At 42.2% G+C, this 26,772-nt stretch overlaps 1 protein-coding gene across 2 annotated transcripts in view; it reads right to left on the bottom strand.

Annotated features, from left to right (window-relative positions):
- GRIN2A (glutamate ionotropic receptor NMDA type subunit 2A) overlaps positions 1–26,772 on the bottom strand; it is a 365,808-nt gene that overhangs the window by 135,171 nt on the left and 203,865 nt on the right. For both annotated transcript variants that reach the window (XM_059896355.1, XM_059896356.1), the window contains exon 2: positions 21,889–22,481. In XM_059896355.1, coding sequence (XP_059752338.1) covers positions 21,889–22,481 — 593 coding nt within the window. The remainder of the gene's footprint in view (positions 1–21,888; positions 22,482–26,772) is intronic.

Genomic DNA, 26,772 nt, shown 5'->3' on the forward strand with positions numbered 1-26,772 from the left:
ATGGAATATTATTCAGTCATAAAAAAGAAGGAAATTCTACCATTTGTGACAATATGGATGGCCCTTGGGGTATTATGCTAAGTGAATTAAGCCACACAGAGAAAGACAAATATCATATGATCTCACTTACATGTGTAACCTAAAGAAAACCAAGCCCATAGATACAGAGAACAGATTGGTAGTTGTCAGAGGCATGCGGTGGGTAGTGGGCAAAATGGGTGAAGGGGTCAACAGGTACAAATTTCCAGTGATAAGATAAATAAGTTATGAGGATGTAATGTACAGCACAATGACTATAGTTAACAACACTGTACTGCATACTTGAAAGTTGCTAAGAGGTAAATCCTAAACAATCTCGTCACAAGAAGAAAAATTTCATAACTATGTATGGTGACAGATACTAACTAGACTTATTATGGTGATCATTTTGCAATATATACAAACATCAGATCCTTTCGTTGTACACCTGAAACTAATACAATGTAATACGTCAATTACACCTCAATTAAAATAATACTCATCTCATATGGCGTCTTAAAGGGCAATGCACACAAAGCACTTCGTGCACATCCTAAAACATAGTAACTGAAGAATAAATATTAGTTATCACTGGTATTAACAGGCACAACTAAAGAGGGACTCTGAGCCAAGGGGCAAAGGCTACTGAATTCCACACCTACAGGGCAGCAATGGCTGTGGGTGGAACATTCAGCACAAGTGGGTGGAACATTCTAAGGCAAAGAAATCAACGGATCCAAACGGTCTCCACATACAAGGGTTTTAAGGTTATTTATCTAAACTGACAGAACTGCCTGCCTTCACACTTGACCCCAGCACACTGCCGAACCCCTTCCTGACAGACAGCTGCCCAACTGTTGGGCAGGTCCCAATGTCTGAGTGCTACCTCCCCACTTCCTAGGAGGGTCCCTTTCACCGACAGCTCCAACTAAGTGTTTAGCAAAGACTTCCTTCCACTGAACCAGAATTATGTCCTTGGAACTTCAACCTGCTGGCTCTAATTCTCCACTGTAAGCAAAGGAGACTAAAAAAACTTTAAAACTCTGAAGACAAGTATTGTGTCTCCCTTTAAAGTCCCTTCGGGGGATTCTTCAGCCATTGCTCATGTATATTAGACACAAAGACTCCTTTCCATTCAAAAGCACACCTGTAGATTCTTCTCTCTTTTCTCCAGACAGAATGTGGGATTTTCAGAACATGTTCAGAAGGAGATCCTATCCCAGGAAGCTTTATGTAAAGATTGATAGGCATTCACTACAATGAGGTAGGCAATCCTGTATTTCAAGTCAAAGAAGTAATCGAAACCAGTTTCATGTTTCCCCTCTACCTGGGAATTATTAATGATGGTATTAAACTGGGAGTTCAACATGTGCCAGGCACAGTGCTGCGTGTTGAACGTAAGTCACTGCATTTCATACCCCAACGAAGCAGCTAATACCATCAGTCAAGAGAGTGTTCACACGTTTCAGAAACTGGGTCTCATATCCCATAAAGGAGCTCTATTCTACGCTTCATTTGCACTTCACTCATAGAAACGCTCTTTGGTAAGAGCGCCTTTGTTTTAGCTTTGCCTTTAACTAAGAGGTTACGTTTGCATTTCCCATCTCAGTCCTCAAAGCCTGCTGAACCTGCAGAAGGCCCATCACATCGGTGTGGGCTTGAAGTTTGAGAAAACATTTTCTCCATCTTCTCTCTGGGAGGGCTACTGTATTTCATCCACTGGGGTCCTTTCTACTTGCAGCTGATTTTCAAAAGAAAAAAAGAATGGAAAAAAATTACAAAAATCCATTCTGTGGGGGCATTGGAACCAAGTGTGTGGAAACAATTTAGAACAGAGGCTCCTGAGAATCTATGATTTGTAAGAAAAGTAGAAAATCGTTCTTAGTCCAAAAGATAATGCACTTCCAATATTAACATAATAACAGAGATTAATTTCTTCCAGTTGAAGTAGAGCCAGGAATCAAAAATGCCAAATCATCATTTAAAAATGGCAAATTTTAGTATTTCTCTCCTTGACAGAAACACCTAGAAAGAAAATAAAACTTTACAGAACTGCCAGTTTCCAACACGCTGGCAGCCAAACCCAGCAGATGCACCAACAAGAAAGGCAGACTTAAACCAGCCCAGCAGGGGCACCATTTGGCAAATGGACAGCCTGCCACCATATTGGTTTCTATTTCAGACAACAGAATTGTCCAACACTGTCTACTAGAGCTAACTCACCCAGCTGTGTGGCTGACAGGTCTGCACCTGCCTTCAATATCAGACCTGGCTTCTGAGCAGCACAGTCTGACCCCATCCCCACCATAGTGAACCACAGTAGAACCTTTTCCCCACCTACAAGCTCAGCAACCAGCTCCAGCGCATACGATCAGCTGTGGCACAGAAGTCAGGTTCACTGAAGATGTATAAGTGGGCCCAGAGTGAAAGGAACTGGAGCCTAAGGGGCTTTCAGATCCAAAGCTGAGGGAGGGGCCTGTGAACTGAACTTGCCGTGAATGCCGTATTAGCTCCATCACCTGGATCTGTCAGTAGCAGTCAGATCAGCCCCCAAAGATGCAGAGCCTCAATTGGAAGCTGAAGCATCACACTGCAAAGGCAGCTAAGCAGCAGGACAGCCAACAGCGGCATTTCCCACATGCAGGGAGGTGCATATGTTTCCATTTATTTGCATCCTATTGACTATGCAGAATTCTTAATAAGGTCAGTGGAAGAAGCTGAAACTGACAGCAAAACACGAGTCAGGAAAATAGGAATCAACTGGTTAAGAAACACATCAAAACTGGGAAGCTGGAACGGAGTCTACTATCCTTAATAACAGCAACACCCTTCCTTAGGAAGAATGGCATGGACCCAGGCAACCATCCAAACATTCTGATTAAAGCAGAAAATACACATGAACAAATTTTTCTATGATGGCAGCTTTACAGTCTGATTATTTAGCAAGGTAACTGCTCCAATTACTTGCTTGTCTTTGCCTATGTGGTAAGAGACAGCATAATGGCATCCTGTTCCTAAAACTTTTACTTTTTTTTTTTTTTTACCAAGAGTCACAGCAGAAGTGTGCTCAATGCGACAAATTTGTGTGACTCCTATAAAACAGAAGTATGTCATCACTAGATGCAACTTAAGTGGTGATGACAAGTACTGGATTTGGAGTTAAACTGCTAGGGTTTGTGGACTCTCCCTGCAACTTTCTGGTTAGGTAAACTGGGGTAAGTGGTTACTTCACCTCTTTGAGCCTCAACTTCCTCATCTGCTAAATGGAGATAATAACAGTACCTACTCCATGAAGTTGTTGTGAGGGTTAAATTGGTTGATAAACAGAAAGAACCAAGCACAGTGTGCCAGGCATGCTCCAGGCACTCGATAAATGCTAATTGTTGGAGAACTAGTTATTAATCAACATCTTCACTTCCTCCCTGAGACTGCTGAGAGAGGTAGAAGAGCATCACATCTTCCAATCCTCAGCTACCTTTATCTTCTGGATCTGGGAGGCATAAGAATTAGGTCAATGGCTTTGTGTGATTTGATTATATCACATCACCTCTATGAGCTTTATTATCCTTATCTGTTAAATGAGAATAATCTCACGTGACTCATAGGATTGTTATGAGGATTAAAGGACATTTTGTGTTTGAATCTAAAAACGTCTATTGTAATAACTATTCATTGTGTCCATGTTGAAGGGGAACCAAGCAAAATGATGGTCCTATTAGCCATAAATCCTCCCACAGAGACCAAAGCTTCATGGCAAGTCCTTGGAAAAAGAAAAATGGAATGTTACGTTAAAGTGCCACCCAACTTCTCATGGGGACAAAGAGGCTGAGAGTGGGAGCACTTCATGCACCCTAGATTTGCAGGCATTTGTAAACGGAGGTTTCTCTCATCCTTCCCTTATTTTCATCACCTCCTGGTGGAAAGGAAGGTTCTAAGGTGAAGCCATTCAGGACAAAAAGGCACAACTTTAAGAGCTGCTGCCATAGCAGGACAAGAGCAATGTGCCTTCCGCCATGTGGATTAACAGAGACACCTAGTGTTCCAGGGAGAGCCGGCCCGTGACGCAACTCTGACCAGGGCATGGCTCAAGTCAACAAGCGTTGTCCACCCCCAGCTCTTCTTCCATCAGTGTCCCTTTTGCAATATCATGAAGGTGGTTCTCCCTCCCCCACGTCTCGTATGGAAGCTCTTCAAATATCTCCTCCAGCTTTAACAGGACAGGGATGGGGTTGGTCAGATAATGTTCGAAAGGATTCTCTTCTGGAGGATTATGTCATTGATGTGAGGAGGTGGTCAGTATCCCTTGGACAGCCACTGCTCCATGGTCTTTCTTGCCCTTCGAATCCTCAATGGCCTGTTCTTCAGGGGTGGTGTGACCTAGTGGTCAGAAAGACCTGAAACTGAGTCCACCAGGATACCATTTTTTTCTCATTTCCATATAAACTTCATCCCATCTCAGGGGCTTGGCACACTCTGTTCATGCCTTTGCCTGGCATGACTTCCGCTGGCTCTTTGCATGTCTAGTTCTTCATCCTCCACGAGATGCATGCTCTCTCCACGCTGTTTACAGAGGTGCTCCTGCCAACCTTGATGCTTTCCATCTCAGTGCCTACTATCTTTCCTTCTCAGCAGCCATAATAAAGTGTAATCATTTTATTTGATTCCCTTCTCATTTTTGTCTACACTCCCTATTAGACTGCAACCTCATGAAGACTGGGACCACACTCCTGTACTTACTGGTGTATCCCCTGCAGGGATTGACATTGAACACTAGATAAATGCTTCAAATGAATGGACAAATGCAACTGTGACTCTTGCCCACTAATGATATGACTTTGAAATGTCACTTAACTTTCTGGAGTCCCCATTTTCTCATACGTAATATGAGGCTCTCACCTGCCTTGTAAGTAGTTAGAGCGCTGGAAATGGCAGGCACCGTTACTCTTCTGCATCAGTTTTAAGAGGCCCAACTTTTGCATTTTATCCTTTTTAAAATAAAGATCATTTTATAATTGTTGGAGTCTTAGATTATATAAAATATGGTAACATCTCACTCTTATGTAGGACTCAAGTTCTTCTTATATTAAAAAAAAAAAAATCCTCTAGAAAGACATGGTTATGTGGCTCTCTGTGTCTATTTACTGTTTAGGAGCAAGTCAGCAGCAATACTAATGCATTCTATTCCACAATTTCACCACTGCCTCCCTCTCATTTCCTCTCTAAGGACTGCTCCCCCCCAGTCTATTAGTTAATAAGAATGCCTTTCTAAATTTTTAAAAATCTATTTTTCTTTCAAAAGCCCCAGGGAGTTAGAATAATGAAACTCACTTCATTATTATATGCAGAGCAATCCTGCCATCTAGGTGGCATTTTTGTTCCACTTTCTTGGTCATTCTGAGAATTATATTATTATACAAGAACTAAAATGTACCATACATTGAGCCAAATGCTTTCCATGCTTTATTTAATTCTTACAGACTCCCCACTCTGAGTGGGAACCAGCATTATCTCCATTTTACAGATGACGAAAATGAGGTCTAGATGGACTTAGTTACTTCTTCAGTGTTCCACAGCTAATAAGTGGCAGAAAAATCTAGAATTTGATTCCAAATTCTGTGGGATTTATCAGACTGGAATCCTCCAAAGACTACAAACATATACCAAGCACAAATTATGCCCATCAAGGAGTTTTCTGTATGGAAGTAAAGAGTCATAGTTGTCTGGGTAAAACAATCTTTCTAAGATTTTTATTTATAATATCCCCTTGTTGGTCAAATTCAGCTTTAGAAAGGCAACCACATTAAAGGGTATAATGCATCAACTACTTAGCTTAATATTACGGATTAGCTGCCAAATATGCATATTCATCAAAGTTCTTTTGGTTGTAATTAGCAGAAGCCAACTTGAACCAACTTAAACCACTAAGGAAGTCTGGTGGTTAATATCTGAAAAGATCAGTGATAGGGTGGACTTCACGTACGCTTTGACCATGGCTCTGGCTTGTTCTCCATACCATACTTCTCTAGTTCAGGCCCATGTATGAGTCACCATTATTCTCAGCCTGATTTCTTCCATGGTAAAAAACCGGCAGCAGAAATTCCAGGCCTCACATCTGAACAATGACCATACAACAAATAGTCCTAAAGTTCTCTCTGTTAGACCAACTTAGATCACATGTCCATTCCAGAACCAACTGCTATAATGAGATGGATGGGATTTTTTTTAAATTGGCTGTGGCCAAATAGGACTCACCCACCACAGCCTTCATAATGGGGGAAGAGAGGAAAGGAATCTGAGAAATCACCTATGCTCCACACTAAGCAAAGCTTGTTAGTAATAGGAAATGAAATGGCACAGGGCAAAGAAAAAGCAAATGAGGCTCCAGATATAACCTGTGCAAGCTCAGGGGTCACTGCAGCCATCTACCTCACTCCCCTGCTAAAACTCTCCAATGGCTTCCCATAATGCTTGAAACAAAACCCGAAACCTTCACCATGGCCTAAGATCTTACAGAACTTGGTCTACCTCTATCCCCTTACCCTACCTTATTTTTCTTCCCATCTCATGTCAATACCAACTTGATATTATGTGTTTATTCACTCATTTTTGGTCTCCCCTCTAGAATAGGAGATTTAGGTGGGGAGCCTTTGCCTGTTTTGTTCATCACTGTATGACGCTGTATGACACACATACTGTGGGACTGAGACAGATATTAAGTGTTGCATACATGAAAGGGTAAATGAATGAAAACAAATGCATGTATGCATGAATGAATGAATGAAAAAATGAGATCCAGGCAATCAGTAGATGAACATGGGTAACTGATGCCAGGGGATTGTTTTTATTCTCTTTGTTTTGTTTTTTTTTTTTTTGTTTTCACCTAGTTGGCTGAAGACAAACACTTTCTCCCAGTCCTATGTTCAGTGCTCAGAGTCTATTTAAGAAATGCTCTGCTTTGAAAGCAGAAGATTTATTAAACTCAAGATCTGTAAATGGTTTAGAGGCATGCATGATGGCTTCCTCCCCATCTCCTATACTGAGCGGAAGATGTTTGCCAATGGTTTAGCCTTCCTGAATATTTGTGAATAGAACATTTAAAAAAAATCACGGCAGGGCTTCCCTGGTGGCGAAGTGGTTAAGAATCCGCCTGCCAGCTCATGCAGCTCAATATTAAAAAAACAAACAACCCAATCCAAAAATGGGCAGAAGGCCTAAATAGAAATTTCTCCAAAGAAGATACACAGATTGCCAACAAACACATGAAAGAATGCTCAGCATTACTAATCATTAGAGAAATGCAAATCAAAACTACAATGAGGTATCACCTCACACCAGTCGGAATGGCCATCACCAAAAAATCTGCAAACAATAAATGCTGGAGAGGGTGTGGAGAAAAGGGAACCCTCTTGCACTGTTGGTGGGAATGTAAATTGATACAGCCACTATGGAGAACAGTATGGAGGTTTCTTAAAAAACTAAAAATAGAACTACCATACGACCCAGCAATCCCACTCCTGGTCATATACCCTGAGAAAACCAAAATTCAAAAAGAGTCAGGTACCACAATGTTCATTGCAACTCTATTTACAATAGCCAGGACATGGAAGCAACCTAAGTGTCCATCGACAGATGAATGGATGAAGAAGATGTGGCACATATATACAATGGAATACTACTCAGCCATAAAAAGAAACAAAATTGAGTTATCTGTAATGAGGTGGATGGACCTAGAGTCTGTCATACAGAGTGAAGTAAGTCAGAAAGAGAAAAACAAATACTGTATGCTAACACATATATATGGAATCTAAAAAAAAAAAAAAGGTTCTGAAGAACCTAGGGGCAGGACAGGAATAAAGACACAGACGTAGAGAATGGACTTGAGGACACAGGGAGGGGGAAGGGTAAGCTGGGACAAAGTGAGAGAGTGGCGTGGACTTATATATACTACCAAATGTAAAATAGATAGCTACTGGGAAGCAGCTGCATAACACAGGGAGATCAGCTCAGTGCTTTGTGACCACCTAGAGGGGTGGGATAGGGAGGGTGGGAGGGAGGGAGACGCAAGAGGGAGGAGATATGGGGGTATATGTATATGTATAGCTGATTCACTTTGTTATAAAGCAGAAACTAACACACCATTGTAAAGCAATTATACTCCAATAAAGATGTTAAGAAAAACCCTTTTGCTTTCCAAAACAAAAAAAAAGAATCCGCCTGCCAAGGCAGGGGACACGGGTTCAAGCCCTGGTCATCCAGGAAGATCCCACATGCTGCAGAGCTACTAAGCTGGTGTGTCACAACTACTGAGCCTGCGCTCTAGAACCCACGAGCCACAACTACTGAGCCCATGCGCCTAGAGCCCACGCTCCGCAATGAGAAGCCCACGCACCGCAACTAAGAGTAGCGCCCGCTCGACGCAACTAGAGAAAGCCTGTGCCCAGCAACAAAGACCCAATGCAGCCAAAAATAAATACATTTATTTTAAAAAATTGGATCCTATTACAAATAAGATTATTTTTAAAAAAAATCAAGGCAGATAATCCCATTATGACCTGGCATGCACCCAGTGTCAAAATTAAATATTGGCTTCCCTCTCCCTTTCTACCTTTTACTTCCTTCCTTCTGCCTAGTCAGAATTACTGAGATTCCCTTGCTGACATTTTTGCTCAGTTCTTTGCATCCAATTAATATTTACTGGCATTCCTCAGGGAGGCACAAAATCTGAAGGGACTCATTCTAGAACTAATTTAAAGAGAGTTGATGACTCTGCAATTGAGCTTTTGACTATTCTCATAAAAATTCTCCCAAGAAAGATCAGCTTCTCCCCTTTGTTCTCCACTTGCTTTATTCTTGGCAATGCCAAATATCAATCTCTATGATAATGACAATAATAATAACTGATACTGATGGTGAGGATATTATTAACACTTTCAGGAAGGTTTTGTGGTTTACAAAATGAAATCCCATGCATCACATTTTTGTGATAAATTAATTTCTAAGAAAAGCAAAATGGGGCTTCCCTGGTGGCACAGTGGTTAAGAACCTGCCTGCTAACGCAGGGGACACAGGTTTGAGCCCTGGTCCGGGAAGATCCCACATGCCGCGGAGCAACTAAGCCCATGGGCCACAACTACTGAAGCCCGCACTCTTAGAGCCCGTGCTCTGCAACAAGAGAAGCCACCGCAATGAGAAGCCCTTGCACGGCAACCAAGAGTAGCCCCCGCTCGCCACAACTAGAGAAAGCCCGCGCGCAACAATGAAGACCCAATGCAGCCAAAAATAAAAATAAATAAAATAAATAAATTTATTAAAAAAAAAAAAAAAAAAAAAAAAGCAAAGCAAAATGACTCCCGCCCACAACGGGAGGATCTTTGTACGCACTTTATGGCAATGGAAGACCTCTAGGGACTCATGAAAGCACACCTAGGATGTCCTCTTTTCCTGAGAGGCCAGAGAATCAGAGGATCAGATGCTAAAGTCAGAGAGGCAATCTTGATCCTGATTCTACCATTAAGTGACACTGGAAAAGTCAATCTTCTCTCTGAGATTTTTTTTTCTCTAGCAAAAATGGAGCTGTGAGAATACAAGATAATGTGTAAAAATTCTTAGATCAGAGCAAGCGCTGTGTTAGCAATTGTATGATTCACTCATTCAACATGTATTTAAGTGTCTACACTATGCTGGGTACTGGTGTACACAGATAAAATGGACAAGGTCCCTGGAGTTCATTGTCACCATCATCATCATCCTCATCCTCATCACCACATTATTGTCATTAATCACAGAGGACCTAGAAGGAAAGAGGACTGGTTCAGTAGAGCAACACATCTGGGTCTGGGACAAAGAAAACTTAGGCTTAGCATGTCTTTGCCATTAGCCAGTCTCTCATTAATGAAAAATGAGCTCTGTGTCTTCCAGGCCTCACTTTCCTCATCTGTAATAAAGCATAGAGAAGTAATTTACATTTTAATGTTATAACACCAGTTGAAAATAATTTGTTACAACTAATAATATATTTTATGAATCTGAGCCATAGAAAAGAAAAATCAGATTCGAACCATAGACTTCACGAGGTTTAGATGATACACTGACATTTTCAGCAACGATCCTTCACAAGTAGCGTGGGTTCCATCAGACTCCCTCGTTTGCTGTTTAGTTGACAAATTTCAGGATATTGTAGAAAAGCTGGACACCTACCCCCACCCCCTACCAGAACAAATGTTTTCTTCTAGTTTTAGAGGAACATCTACAAATTAATCCAACCTGATGAGTGGGAACTCTCTTTAGGTAATTCAATAAGTTCTTGCCTTTGGGCAAGCCACTTGGCACAAACAACTCAAATTCTCACCTGTAAGTTGAACAGAGAAGTAGGTTTATGATCTAGGGCCATCAAAAAAGACCACTTAGTCCCAGAGGTGATCCTTGTACGTGAGATATTGAAACTTCCTGTCATCACTCATTTGAATATCTACCAGTCTTAAGGTTCATCAAGGTCTTGTTTTGGCAATGCTTATAAATAATGATGATTATGATAAAAGTAATAAATACACATCTTATGATAAAATAAAACACTGAAAGAGACTATGGAGGTAATATGAATAAGTAGTCCAGGTGGGGACTAAGGTGAATTGGGCAGGCCCTTCTTGATCTAAAGGTCATTTCCCATGTCCAGTTGACCATCCCCAGGTAGGAGGAAGGTTCTGGTACAAGATGGCAGCATAGGACGCTCCCAAACTCACTTCCTCCCATGGATACACTGAATCTACAGCTATAAGCAATTCTTTCTGAAAGAAATCCAGAAACTAGCTGAGCGAGCTACACATCAAGTGAACAACAAAATACCCACATCCAAATGTGTAGGAAAGGCTGAGACACATGCTCGCCATATACTCTACCCCCAGCACAGCAATATACAATCAGGAGGGAACTTACAACTTCCAGCTTCTCCCTGAAGAGTGAAGGTTTGGACCCAACATCTAGAGCCCCAACTTTTAAGACTTCCAGATAGGAATGTCAGATTATCATTATCAGCTTTTCATATTTTTCAAGATTAGCTAAACATATAATTTTCTGTGAAATCTTACAACTTTTAAATGTTGGGATTTATTCAACTTCTGAAAACAGTAAAAACATTCAAGTCAAAAAAGAAATACCACAACTTCAAGTCAACTTGCAAGTTTTTAAAGTAGTGTAGTGGAGTTTAGATCCAAACAAAACTGGATTTGAAGTCTGGCTTTATTTTGTATTAGCTGTGTGGCTTTGGTCAAGTTATGTAACTTCTCTAGTCCCCGATTTCCTCACCTGTAATATGAGTTATGATTTATAATTGACCTTCTGGTAATCTATCCAGCATCCATTTCCCTCTTCCTCATTCTTAATAGAAATCACATTTGTTGAGACTTCATGTTTCCTATAAGAATCCATGGGACTTGGAGGAATGGAAGCTTACCCCATCTCAGTTCTAAGAGTAGGTCTGGTTTGGTGTAACTTAATCCTATTTGCCTTCTCAGGGATTGGGTCAGCTGTCCAGAATTAAGCCGGTCAGTACATGGCATTTTCAAAACGGTTATTATTGGCCCAAAGATGGGCACATGACCTAATTTGGCCACAAACAAAGAAGTGATCTGAGGTGTTGCTGACAGCAAACTTAAGGTCATGAAGGAAGCAGTTTGAGAACAAGGACTATACTCCTCAAAGGGCAGAGTCAAGTTCATATCCTAGGTAGAAAAATATAAAGCCATTTTAGAGGTCTCCTTATGTAGGAAGAGGATTCTTACTAACCTCTAGTATTCTGTAGGCATGAAACACTTTTAAAGTATTGTATGCTGTGATAAATTGTTTAATTTTTCACATAATAAAATACAGAGTGTGAAGTTTTTAAAAAATATTTCCGTGAGTTGAATTGTCCTAAATCCCAAATTACAAATGTTTGCATTTCATCCAAATCCCAAATTACACGTTTGCATTTCATTAAATTGAAACCAAATTTAATATATGTTTATGATAAGATCTTATATTTGAAGCTGTCATTTAATTACTTAAGCATCCAATAAGAGGATGTTAGATTCTAAACTACCAAAGGGAAGAGTTTAACTGGACAAATTCTTTATTATTATCCCAGAAGAGATAATTATGGAAGTTTAGCTGTGTGATTGCATATGGATTTTAAATAAATTATTCTGACATTAATTCATCTTGGAAAAAAAAGAGCAGAGTCAAGAGATCACAGGGGAAAGAACCAGAACCTTGAGCATACTGCATCTGAAGTCCACCCTGTCTCTAGAATTCCAATCAAATAACTCAATCACGTAACTGAATTTAGTTGATTATTACCTGCAACAAAAACATCCTAACTCATACCTAAGGATAAAAGATAATGTATTTAAAGTGACTGGCACATAGGAGGGACTTAATACATGGTAGGTTGTATCATTAGAGTATTTTAACATTTCCATTACATCCGATTTTAAAATATATATGATTCCAACTTATACCTCCTCCCCTCTCCCCTTTGGTAACCATAAGTTTTCTATGTCTGTGGGTCTATTTGTTGTGTAAATAGTTTCATTTGTATCACTTTTTTAGATTCCACATATAAGTGATATCATATGATATTTGTCTTCCTCTGACTTACTTCACTTACTATAATAATTTCTAGGTCCATCCAATGTTGCTGCAAATTAAACAACAAGGTCCACTACATAGCACAGGGAACTATATTCAATATCTTGTAATAAGCTATAATGGAAAAAAATCTGAAAAAGAATATATGTATTTTATATATATATTATATGTATAAAACTGAATCACTTTGCTGTACACCAGAAACTAACACATCGTGAATCAACTATACTTCTCTCTCTCTCTCTCTCTATATATATATATATATGCTTCCATAATGTAACTTATGAAACTTGAAGTTTCCCTTCCCCCCCAACATGTAATGATGTATTAATTAAATTGTTGAAACTTCCTTTTATTAACAGGCATGGAAATGAAAAGGAAATGAGCACGTGTCTCAGGACAGCTGTCCTCCACTGTGCAGGAAACAGCGATACATGTTTATTCCTTGTGTTCGGATAGGCTTTAATCAGACGATGCAAACCCTCAGGAGCTGGCTACGGGGATCTGGCCAAGGGTAAACCAGACATCAGCAGATCAGCCAGTCCATTCACCAAACTTCGGGGCCTGTGTAGACATGTGGCTGGCCTCCCCTGCCCGCGCAGAACCCAGCTAGCAACACCAAGCTGACAGCGACTCCTCCGTCCCTGGGATCCATGCCAGGCTTTGAGGCACCAGGAGCCTGCACAGGGGCTCAGTCACACCTGCAGGCAGGCAGCATCCACACGGAGGCAGGAGAAGCGGGGAGCAGGAAAGCAAGAGGACAAAGGCAACGAACAGGTGGAGAGGCCCGTTCTGGCTGTGTAGCTCCCACCTGGAAGGAATGACAAGGAGGGCTTCTGTCCTACATACGAGGAGGAGGGGCATAGACAGACACCCTTCCAGGAAAGCAAACAAAGGACAGCTTATAAATGAACTGGCCCTTCACACTCTGCCATATGCTCCTCCCTTGTGGTGGAAAGGATTTTTAACTTCTGTGCGGCATCATGTTTTCCAGATCATGTCAAGAATGAGACAAAATCAGAGGTTTTTTCCCCCTCCCTGAGTATGACCTCCTCATCTCTTCAGACCCAAAGCTTGGCTCGCCACCTATGTCATGGATCCAGCCCAGTATGGTATTGGTTTCCTTTAACTCAAAGCATTCACTGCTCTGATGATTTGCTTGGCAGTTCATCATGTGATAAAATTTTACTTCTTCCACATATTGGTTAAAACTTCTGGTCAGATTATTTAACTCTCCTAGGTTGCACTAAGCCCAGATAGATTAACAATGCTTGTAGATTATAGATCTTTGGAAGGTCCATAGCCCCTGTCACGATGTCTAGCATGTAACAGACATTGTACAGACACCCACCAGGCTCCACAACAAAATCAAGGCTGAGAATAGAGAGTCTCCAAGGGGGAAAAGGCAGCCGAAATTCACAGCCCAACTCGTCTTCTCCAGTATTCTCCTTCCCCTCAGGGACTATTTACCAATTAATGTCGAAGTTCCTTAAGGTTGGAACCTGGTCACTCTTCTGAGTCTTCATTCTCCGCTAGGTGATCTCACCCAATCCTGAGGTTTTAACTGGCATCAGTAAGCTCAAAACCTGTGTGTTAGATTTTCAGCCTGAACTCAGACTCTTTTCTCCAATTGCCTACATGAGATTTCCACTTGGATGTCTACAAAGTATGTTCAACTGAACATGCTTGAAATTAGATGCTGTTCCTGTCTCACTCTCCCCCAATTTGTTTCTTCTCCAATTTTGTGCAAGGTACCGCCATCTATTCAGCTGTACAAGTGAAGAAGTATTATTGAATCTCTTCTATCATTTCATATCCATCCATCACGTTTTGTTAATTTTACTTCCAAAACATGCATAAGCCCACCCACTTCTCTCTGAATCTATAGCCTTACACAGATTTAGGTCTTAATCTCCTAACTGGTCCCTGTGCTTACACATTAAGACCCCTTGCTCCCAATATACTCTCTGTTAGCAGGCACCAGAGTAGTGAAGATGGTGCTTTTCTTTGCATAATCCTTTCACAGAAGAAAGCTGCAGCAAATCATTAGTATATATCACCAAATTAACAAGTTTTCAAAATGAAAGCTTCCCTAGTATTCAACCCTGGAGGAAAAAGATCAATACATATTTTTGTTGGCATGCTGGTTCCAAAATCCCAAGATTTGCATCTGGCCTAAGGCAAATTTGAACAATATTTACGCTTTATGTGTGACCCCAAAACAACCCAAACCACCTTTCCTTCAAGGTAAAGGCACGGACAATTTCTGACCCTTTCAAGTTGCCAGCATTGGGTTTCCACCATTTGTCGAGCTATTCATCGGATGCCAATTGGAAATGATTGACTTGCATCGCAGGGTTGGCATACGGTGCTCTTGACTTCCAGCCAAAAAAGAGACGGTGGTGTTCCAGGAGAGATGCCACAAACAGAGATGATGCTGAAGAGAGGCTGTTGACTTCACTCTCAGGCTGAACACCCAGGGAGCACAGCCCACCTCTCGTGGGTCCATCAGGACACAAGAGGTGTCAGATCAAGCTGTGCATCTGGACAAGGGAAGAGGGAGAATTAACATCTGCAGGGTGCCAACTACATCCTAGATGCTTGGCTAAGTATATTATGTGCATTTAAGTGTCACCATAATCCTGTATGGTTGGAATTATCTCTGTATATAATCAAGGAAATGGAGGCTCAAAGAAGTTAAGTAACTTGCCCAGGATAACCCAGATAATGAGAGGGTTTGAACAAAGCACTATCCAAAACCACATTCCACAGAGTCACATAGCCTTGTGGAATACGCTTTGGGTTCTTAATTTGGTACAGGACGCTGGATTCTCTCACTACATATCTCTTTGAGACTCAGTCTTTTCCCCCTTTCCTGAGTCCAGACTCCCAGTCAGATTTACAGCACAGGCCCAGAGTATGGCTTGGTCTCCTGGGTACCTGGTGTCATCGCCAGAAATGTTTGTCGAGCATATGCTGACCCCACAGATAAATATTTGCAAAGAGTTATCACATTCACCCAGGGAAGTTATAACTCAGAGAATTATAACTGAGCAGGCTTCTTTATTGGCATTAAAAAAGAAACCAACAGTGATAATTCTGATTATCAAATAAAAATATGCCAACCAGGTTCAGATCAGTCTCTTAATGGGTCATTGAACCAGGAAATTTTCCTATGGATATTTCAGAAAGGAAGATTGAAAAAAGTATCAGTGTAAATTGGATATGAATTAAATTCTCTCTCACTTATCTATCTTCCTTCCATTTCCCTTCCTGTCAGGGTGATAATTTACAATGCTGTTGCTTCTTAAAGCAGAAGCCGGACTTTATAAATCAAGAAGTTAATGTAGAACACATAAATGGTCAAGCCAGGTATCATCAATTAAAACCAAATAACTTCCCTTTAATACTAATTCATAGCTCTCCCGAAGAAGATGTCCTTTTTCCCCTGGTTGGGGCTGTAGATCTACCTGAGCGCTTCTGTGTGACTTCCAGCGCAGTGACTTCTACATCCTCCTCCACAACTGAAAGGGGAGCCGAGCCACAGGACACAGAGTCACAATTCAATCGGTAACAAACAAGATTGAAATATACCTCCATCTCTCACTTCCCTGTCTGTGTACAGCTTGCAGTATAACAGGTATAAAGTAATAATAATGATGATAATCATCATCATAAGAATAATGACTTCGGGCTTCCCTGGTGGCGCAGTGGTTAAGAATCTGCCTGCCAATGCAGGGGACACGGGTTCGAGCCCTGGTCTGGGAAGATCCCACATGCCGCGGAGCAACTAAGCCCGTGAGCCACAACTACTGAGCCTGCGCGTCTGGAGCCTGTGCTCCGCAACAAGAGAGGCCGCGATAGTGAGAGGCCCGCGCACCGCGATGAAGAATGGCCTCTGCTCGCCGCAACTGGAGAAAGCCCTTGCGCAGAAACGAAGACCTAACACAGCCAAAAATAAATAAATAAATAAAAATCTTTAAGGCCTTTAAAAAAAAAAAAAAAAAGAATAATGACTTCACAGTTGTTTGTGTAATGCCTACTATATGCCAGGCACAGTGATAAGTGTTTTACATATATACTTTCAATTATTTCTCCTACAGTATGAAGAAATGACTCTCTTTCTCTCTCTCTCGCTCACACGCTCTCACACACACACACACACACACACACACACACATGGGCAGTTTAGAAAAAAAGCCTGAGTTCGGAGTGGTTAGTAACTTATACTTGGTAAGTATGTGGCTAATTCAAAACCAAGCTGGCACTCAGCCTGTGAACTTTTCTCCACTCTTTTCTCTACCCTTCTTCCCACTAGCCACGCTGCTCCCAAGCTAATCCTTTGGCAAGAGCGTTTAGGTCTTAAAAACATCCACCTTCTCCCTTCTATGACCTCCTCCTTAATAAATGTAAAAGTGGAAGAGGAATCACACAAATGTGCACACACATTTTATCAACAATGGGAACCATTTATAAATTGCTTTCCATATGCCAGGCTCTAGCCTACAGGACAACAGTTTTCTTATCCCCATGTTACATCTGAGGGAGCAGACTTGGAGGAATCAAGTGACTTGCCCAAAGTCTTGGAACTAGGAGAGTTCAGATCAGGGATTCAAACAAGGCAGCCTGTCTCCACTGCCCACACTTTTTTTTCATCAAATTTTTTTGGCTGCACCCCACGGTTTGTGGCATCTTAGTTCCCTGACCAGGGATCAAACCCGGGCCCTCAGCAGTGACAGCACGTAGTGCTAACCACTGCACGGCCAGGGAACTCCCAAGTACCCACACTCTTAACCATGATGTCGTGCTGCCTCCGGAGGGGTCCCATCCGCTAGTGAACCGGAGACGTTCTTGGGACAGAACTGGACAGAGCAGCCTAGGTTCCATGCCAACAAAACAGGTAATGGTTTACCTTCACAGATCCAGGAGTTGCCAGCGATGTGCTCTGTGCTTGGTGAAGGAACAGATGTTTAATAACTCAGCAGTAGCAAGGAGGCGGTTACATAACATGGCTGAGCTATTTTTGAACTTTGGAAAACGCTGACTGCTCTTTTCAAAGTGCCTTCTGTAAAACCAGAATATTAAACATAAAGAACATTTCCCCTTTTCCCCACTTTTTTTTTTCTGAAACAAGAACAGACACAGGTCCACGGTAGGATCATTAACCCGGCAAGCAGACCCTTTGTACCTGGTCCATCACTGTGAGCAGTAAACCACTGTGACAATATTTTAACTATACAAACTCTGTGTGTAAGATTACAAGTAACGTCCATGAGGGCCACTGAGGGACACACCTAGTTAGCCCCAAGATGTAGAACTCAACCAGTCAAAGCAGGACCCCCGATCCCTCAGCAACTCACCATGAAACCATCAGGTGTGACTTCATCTGAACCTCTTCTGAAGCTATTTGCATCCTCCCTACTGCAGAGTGGGAGTAATGAGAGCTATCTGTTTACAGATGCTTTGCAAAATGAGACTTTTTAAACCAGCTGAAAATGTAACTTTTTAAAGCTTTAAGTGAGAACTCCTAACTCAAGCTGATGGGTCCGAATCAGGTTGCAGACAAATGTGTTCTCTGCCTTCAGCTACCCGGACTGAAGATTCCTTACTGTCAACAACCTAAATGTCCATCAAAGGGGGGTGATTAAATAAAAGATAGAACACATACAACAGAATACAAAAAAGCAACTAAGATGAATACACTAGTTTTATACGTGTCCTCATAGATCATGCTTGAGCCATAGGTTGAGGTAAAGGAAATTCCAGCACATTAGATACCACTTATGATATTAAAAAGAACTACCCATTGGGTCTAAGGTCGCACTGTATCTGTATCAAAAGTACAAAACATGCACATGGATTTAGATACATACCAAATTCACTGTGGTGTTTTTCTCTCTCAAGGAGAGAAAGGGAGAAGAGTGGGGCTGGGGAGAGGTATAATCAGGACTTCTACATTATCAGTAATGTTTTATTTCTTTTAAAAATTTGAAACAAATATGACATGTTCACTTTGTTCTCTGGGGTGAGTATGGGGGTGGGTGTTTCATCAGACTCTGTACTTTTTTTTTTAACATTTTTATCGGAGTATAAATGCTTTACAATGGTGTGCTGGTTTCTGCTTTATAACAAAGTGAATCAGCTATACGTATACATATATCCCCATATCTCCTCCCTCTTGCTAGACTCCACTTTTTGTACTATTCTTTTTTTTTCTATGTTAAAAAAGTCCTCGTTACCTGAGTTTGTCTTTAGACGAATTTCCCCCATCTTCATCAGACTGTACATTCTTTGAGAAGTTATATGTTAATTCATGTATGATTCCAGAGGCTAGCACAGGGTTCACTGGATAGAAGGAGTGATGGATGGAGGATAGAGATATAGTGCCCTTAATCCTTTTCTCTTAAAAACTGCCTTCTTGGGGCTTTCTCCAGCTCCTGGTCCTTGTCTTGCTTCGCAAGGTCCCACTCTTTCCTGGGTGGGCTTAAGGAACCCTGTGCTAGTGGGGAAGCGTGGCGAGGAACCCACACACTGGTTGAGCCCTACACACTGTGGCTGAGCGCCACCAGTGCTCCAAGGGTGGAGAGATGTTTCATTAAAACCAGGCGGCGGATGATGGCTTACCACGCTTAATGCATTACTTCTCTGGGGCTGATATACCACCTACAACATTGCTGCATTCAAAGCGTAACTCCTGGAAATAGCACACCAGGATTTCACAGCAGTAGGATTTTTTTTTTTAAGGAGTGGAATTCAGGGTGGTCACTGGAAAGAGATCTGAATATCTTGCCAATTATCCTTCTCAAATTCCTCTTCTTGTATATATTATATTTCAATTGCCCTACAATTGAGTTATGTTTCCATCAGAATTATACGAATATTCCAGCTGCAGGGCACTTATTATGGGAAGTAAGAATTCATTAGTGCAGCCCTTGTCTTTGGGGTGGCAGCAATCCTGCCTCTGTAAGACACTCCCGTGACTCATACCAATTTATCCGAGTTCCTTCCTGATACCTGGACAATTATTAAAAATGCTGAAAGTAGTGATGTAGAAACAAGATCATTAAAGAGGGAAAGAGGAGAGAGGAAGGGAAAATTTCAAAGGACCATGATTTCCTAACCTAAGAGTTCATTTTTCAGATAAATGTCAATTTCAGGTAAAATCTTTAAACCTCCTCCATCACACACACACACACACACACACACACCCCACTAGCCGCAGACCAGAGATTATCCCTGAACTGCAGTAGATTCAGAGTCCTAAAACCTTCCAGAGACATTTTAGAGTGACATGTTATTCTACTGATAATAAACTCACCTGGTCTGCTGACTATAATTTCTGATGACCAAAACAAGTTCACTGCTCACTCTGACAGTCATTAAATAATTGCCAGGTGCTAGGCACCCATGCTAAGCGGCACTTTTCATGCATCACCTCATTTCATACTCAGGACAACCCCTAGAACATTGTTTCTCAATGCATGTTCCCCAGACCAGCAACATCGGCATCACCCAGGAACTTGCTAGAATTGCAAAATCTTAGAGCCCACTCCAGAGCTACTGAATTAGCAACTCTGAGCATGGGGCCCAGCAGTCTTGTTTTATCAAGCCCTCCCAGTGACTCTCATGCATGTTGAAGTGAGAGAACCACCGCCTAGGCGATCCCTGATCCAGGAAAATCCTACATGCCGCAGAGCAACTAAGTCCGTGAGCCACAACTACTGAGCCCACGTGCCACAACTACTGAGCCCACATGCCTAGAGCCCGTGCTCCACAACGGGAGAAGCCACCGCAATGAGAAGCCTGCGCACCGCAACAAAGAGTAGTCCCCACTGGCCGCAACCAGAGAAAGCCTGCACGCAGCAACGAAAACCCAAAGCAGCCAAAAATAAATAAAAATTACAAAAAAAAGAAGAAACAAAAACAAAAACACCCCACCATTTTGCAATGAACAACTGAGGCCCAGAAAGGTAAAATGATTGTCCAAGTCACATGGAAAGTGGACAAGACAAGGTTTGAACCCTAACAAGTCCAACTCCACAGCCCAGTCCCTTAATCATGGTGCTACACTGCTCATTATCTGAAGAATGAGCATGGATTAAATCAGCAAACATCAGGCAAACACATGCAAAATGGGTGTAGGAGTGATCATTCTAAATCTCAACAGCTGAGCCAGAATAACGGCCCACAAAGAACAATGACACTTCTCGGAAACATAAAATTTAACTTAAATGTCCACCAAGATGGGAGTAGTTAACTAAATTATGATACAGCCATATGATGGAATACAATGCAGATTTAAAAGTGATGTTTGCCAAGATTTCCAACAGCCTACAAAAACACTGAGGCCATACGAAGGAAGGACATTCAGATGCAAACTCTGAGACTAGGAGCACCAGTGTGGGCACTTTCCCCAACATGTAACGTGTTGGTGAGGATGTGGGAAGTCGAGTGATTTCACAAAATGCTAGTGTGAACATAAAACATATAGTTACTTTGTGGGACAATTTGGCAATAGACACTTAAATTTTAAAATGCACTTGTTCCGTGACCACAAAACTCTACTTCTTAGAATCAACCCTAGAAAAACACTTGCACATGTGCACAAAGAGACAGGTAAGGATGATTATCACTGCAGTTTAGTTTCTAATGGAAAAAAATCTGAAACAACATAAATTTCTATTATTATGAAGATTGGATAAATAAATCATGGTATATCCCTATTGAGGAATGCAATGTGCAGTTTACAAAGAACATAGATATTCATACATACGTATCTATATATACACATACATATGTATATCTACATATATCTGTGCACATTCACATGCACATGTATGTATACCTACATCTGCATATATTCATACATGTGTATATAGATAGGCATGTATATACATACATATATCTATATATACACACATACTTAAGATATAGCTATAGATAGAGGACAGATAGATAGACAGACAGACAAACAGATCTCAAGTGTAGGTTTCCAGGGTATATTGTTGAGTAAAAAAAGTAAGTTGCAGAAAACCAAGGATGATGTTACTAAAAACAAAAGGAGATGAGACGAGAGGAAGAGGGGAGAGGAGAACAAACCAACAAATCCCACAGGCACACACACAACATTCTCTATTTTCAGTGCACATTTTCAGCAATGAGTTCATATCGTTTTTAGTATTTAAACAAACAACAACGACAAAACTCTGATGCCACTTTGGGGGACAAGCAAAGAGCCCCGCTTACTGGTGCAGCGTGTGCAGTGGGGCCTCCGGCTTCTCCATCTGCCCGTAGCAGCTGGCCTTGGCCTCGGGGATGTAGGAGAACTTGTCCACCATGGAAGATGCAGCGGCGCTCAGGACGCCCAGGCCGTCCCTCACCCTTGCCTCCAGGCTGTAGTCCCAGTCATCGTAGGAGACGGAAATGAGTCCCGATGGAAACTCTTTGGGGATGAGCTCCGTATTCCCTGAGACCAAGCTGGGGACGATCCAGAAGAAATCGTACCCGGTGAGGCCGAGGGAGCGGGCCTCACTCAGGATGAGGACGGCCTCGTCTTTGGAACAGTAGAGCAAGATGACGGAGGAGTGGATCTTCTTCAACTGGACTTGTGTCTTTGCATCCTCGAAGGACGTGTCCAGTGTGATCACGTTCTGCATGTCCCAGCCCACAAAGCTGTTGTCCACCGTGGTCTTGATGAAGCTGATGAAGTCCCTGTAGCCAGGGAAGATGGTGGTCACCAGGGAGAAAACATGCCAGTCATAATCCTGCATGATCTTCAGCATGACGGTGGCTTGCTGCTGGATGGACGCTCCAAACTGGAAGAAGGTAGACGTTGGATCCTGCCAACAGGTAAAAAGAAAGCAAAACAGAGGATGAGGCCGAAGGCAGTTTATGCACAACCAACTGTCTTTGTTGGCTTAAAGAAGCTCCTTCCTAGAAGTGAGGGAAAATAAATCCCACATCTGTTCATTCACAAACATTCCTGAGCACCTACCGTATGCCAGGCTCTGGAACAGATACTGGAAACACAGGGATGAGAGAGGTCCCTGAACTTGGAGCCCACAGCCCAGAACAGGAAGGACATCTGTTATTCTGCCAGCTTCATTTTCCTCTAGTTCATCCCACCACCACCCCTCTGGGTTCAGAAGGGTCCAACAGAATGAACTCTATCTGGCCCCCAAGCTCATGACTGGAAAATGAAGCCGATAGAAATAAAACAACATCAGGAAATAGAAGGAGGTTCCTGATGACATACTTGGGGCATCTGGAGTCAGTCGTGCCTAGAGCCATTTACTCTGGACCTGTTGGTTATGTAAGGCACAAGTTCCATGTGCATTTAAGCCAATTTTAGGAGAGTTTCTGTCACTTGAACTCTAGATTCCTGTGTAATATAGAGTATGATAAATGCTAGGTGGATATCTCTCTGTTCAATCAATACATATTTGTTGAACGCCTAATTACTAGAGCTTTCGGAAATGATGATTTATAAGACAGACAGACACGGCCTCTGCCTTCACAGACGTGGAAGGAAAGTGAAGAGCAACGTCTATGGGCTGGGAGCCGAGAGAGGCATGAGGGGGTGTTGAAGGAATATCAGGTACAGAAGAGGGGAAACCAGTGGACAGTATAGTCAGAGAAGCCCTGAAGATACATCTTGACTGTTCCAGGAACTGGAGGTAAATGCATGATGGCCTGTGATGTGGGGGTGAGATGATGTTGAAGAGCTTGGCAAAAACCCCACCACGTACAGCCTCAGAGGCTATGTTAGACCTTATTCTGAGCATCAGGGCAAGATGCCAAATGTTCTTACACTGGGAAGTGACATGGCTACTTGTGTTGGGTTAAAGGGTCTCTAATAGTCCTAACATCTCCCCAAGTCATGATCTGATCATGAGAACAAACTTCCATTTAGAAAAAAAAGTGGGTGGTGCCCACAGTTGCACCATTTCCAAACTACCTGCACACTCCTTAACTCGTCAAATCCCATGATGATCTTATAAAGTTGGTATTGCTGGTTGGGGAAAATGAGGCTCAGAATGGTCCATGGCTAGTCAGCATCCAAACTCAGGTTCTGGTTCCACTTCCAGCCCCTTTCCCAACATACCACCACAGCCTTCCTGGGATCACTGAAGATCTGCATAGAGTAGGCGCTTAAACCATGTTGTGGACCCACTGGCATGGTGCAAATATGCCAACTAAACAGAAAGTATGGCTCTGTATTATGGCAAAACAGGATTTGACAAATGCAGAGATATATTTTTTTCTGGGAACTGAAAGAATTCTCAAAGGGTCCTTATCATATTGCAGCCATGCTTGCATTCTGCATTCTGTATGTACCACGTGCATTTAATACACCCTCAATTGTACAAATATGGGGATTCCATTTCGTGTGTGTGTGCGTGTGTACGTGAAGAGTGGATGATTCCATTCATGTCTTTCAGAACGATACTTAGTAGCTGTGCATGTCAAGTCTTTCAACAAGTCTGCATAATCTTCCCTGTGGATGCTCACTGACTAGGAAGTTTTATCTGAAAGGGCTAAAGCTATAGTTCTTAGAAACACCCCCCTTTTCTAAAGTGCATGGAGTTTGGGGGATAATTTGAGTGCAGCATGGCCTGAAGGCAGAGAGAAAAAACAGGAATAAATGCCTTCTGGGCCCCTTCCAACATTACAGTTCTATGAATTTTACCTAATTAAATCAATTAAATGGGGTAACATTTAAAGACTTGGGATAATTATCTTTTCCCCTACAGTAGCTTTTGCAGAAATCCAATATTCTTGGATTGATTAATCACTTTAAATCACGCCTCAACAAGGCGGTGAACTGCTTAAGGGCAGGGATTTTGCTGGCCTCAACTCTCTGTCCCCAGAATCTGGCAGAAGCCTTGGCACACGACCCGTCTGGAGATGGAGGGTGAGGGAGTGCATGAGTGAATGAATGTGTGAGTGAAGCTCAAGAGAAATGTCCTTGGTGTAAACACAAAGTGAAAGGGGAGAATTCAGTATCCAAGGCTGTATTTTTTTTATATGGCTCTCGAATGTCATGTCCGAAAAATAAAAACTTTCAACATTATCATCCCACTATCCTGAGGAACCACGTCACCATCCAAGGCCCAGATATCTTTAATGTGTCCTTTATTGATAAGGAGGAGAATATATAAGTCCTGTGAGCCTCAACAGCTGCCCATAAAGCCTCATGAAATACCCCGAAAGGCAACAACATGAAGAATCCACGAGCAGGAGGCGGCACGGAAGTGCAGTCTCCAGACAATCAGAGTCATCAACCTCAAGCACCGTCAGGTGTCTCCTGGGATGGACTGAAAAGTTCCAAGCTTACTTACAAAAGAAATGTAATAATTCCCATGCAGCAAGGATGCCTCTGAGGAAGCCAGTCACCAGACTTACATTATGACTGCAAAAGGCGATGGAATCAGCATCTTGCCCTGAGCGCGTGAGGAACGGAGAAAGTTCTCAGGCGGACATATGCTAAGGGCACAGTTGGAACCCAATAAAAAGGATCTCTGAGACAACCTACTACCAGTTATCCCATTTCTTTGGCATAACTGGTATTGGTGAAGAGGTGGAGATCAAACATGCTAGATGTGGGAGTTGATGGTGTTTGGGATGCTCCAACACCCCTGCTCTATGTACTATGAGTTAGACATTATTATATCCATGTACGTGTACCCATGAGCACAGAGCAGAGCTGTAAGCAAATGCAGCCTTATCTGGCTCTCTACGTAGAGAAAGGAGGACATGGCTACACATTAAACTTCAGAAAGCAGATAGATAATTATAGGGATAGCCATTCAATAGCCAAGAGCTGGCTTGGCACAAGCCCCCTGTGAAAGAGTATGTACAAACCTCTTGCCCTGTGCCATCCCCACTGTCCTGCCCAAGCTGAATCTCTCCTGTTACCCTCTTCTGATCCCCATTAATCTCTTCCCCCCAGAACGGATAGCAGTGTAACTTCCGGGATCAGGCTGCCCAGGTACCAATCCAAATTGTGTAGCCTTGTGAAGAATCACCTCACCTTTCCAAGCCTCAGTTTCCACATCTGTACAATGGGTATGGCAATGGTAATAATTATACCAGCTAACATGCCAGGAGTACTTTGTAAGAGTCATGTGGCTCAACACTTTCTATGTCGTATTTCATTTAATCCCACCCCCAACAATCTTGCTAAACTGGTACTAGTATTATCCCCATTTTACAAATGAATAAGTAGACTCAGAGGTAGAATGATTTTTTCAGAATCACACAGGTAATGAATCTTTCAGGCAGGTTTGCCTGCCTGAAAGATTCCAAGCTTTTCACCCCTCACTAACCTATTGCCAATGATAGCACTTCCTCATCAAGTTGTAAGAATTAAATGATCTCTCTGTATAAAATCACCCAGTGCAGTACCCATCAAATATCATGTGCTCTACAAATGTAGTCACTATTATTTTCACCCACTATTATTCAATATTTTCGCCCTGGGTCAGGAGTTCTGGTGTCTCACATGAGGGGTTTATGATACCTGTCCCTCTAAAAGACGCAGTTCACTCCTGACTTGAGCATCTCAACAACTCGCCTTGTTCACGGCTGCCTGACTGAAATCCCTAAAGCACAGCTTTAATCACACCACTCCTCTCCTCTATAGTCATCAGTGGCTCCCCCAGACCTATCACATTCAGTTCAGACTCTAGTTTACCCCTCCATGCACACCAGTCAAACTTCATAGTTGGAATAACACGGGCTCTGGGGTCTATCAGACCTGAGCTCATGTCCTGGTTCTGCATTAACTAGCCATGTGACCATGGGTAATTACCTAAACTCTCTGGATCTGAGTTTCTTTGCTTATGGAATGGGCATCGTGAGCACCATCCCATAGGGTTGCTGTGAGGATAGGATGAACCAGAAGGAGTAAAAGGCTCATTGATCCATGTCTGACTCCAACAGTTTAGGGACCCCTCTCCTCATCCTCTGTCCTCTAGACCACATGGACACTGCCAGAAACCTAAGGGGATCGGATTCTTATCCTATTTAAAAAATGGTATCTCCAGATCTACTGACATGCTAATTTCACATTCCCTCCTCCCTCCTCAAACCAGCCCATTCATCCTGAGCCCAAGGGAGCTGCATGAG

The sequence above is a fragment of the Balaenoptera ricei genome, chromosome 15 (genome assembly GCF_028023285.1).
Source record: "Balaenoptera ricei isolate mBalRic1 chromosome 15, mBalRic1.hap2, whole genome shotgun sequence".
Lineage (NCBI taxonomy): Eukaryota > Metazoa > Chordata > Mammalia > Artiodactyla > Balaenopteridae > Balaenoptera > Balaenoptera ricei.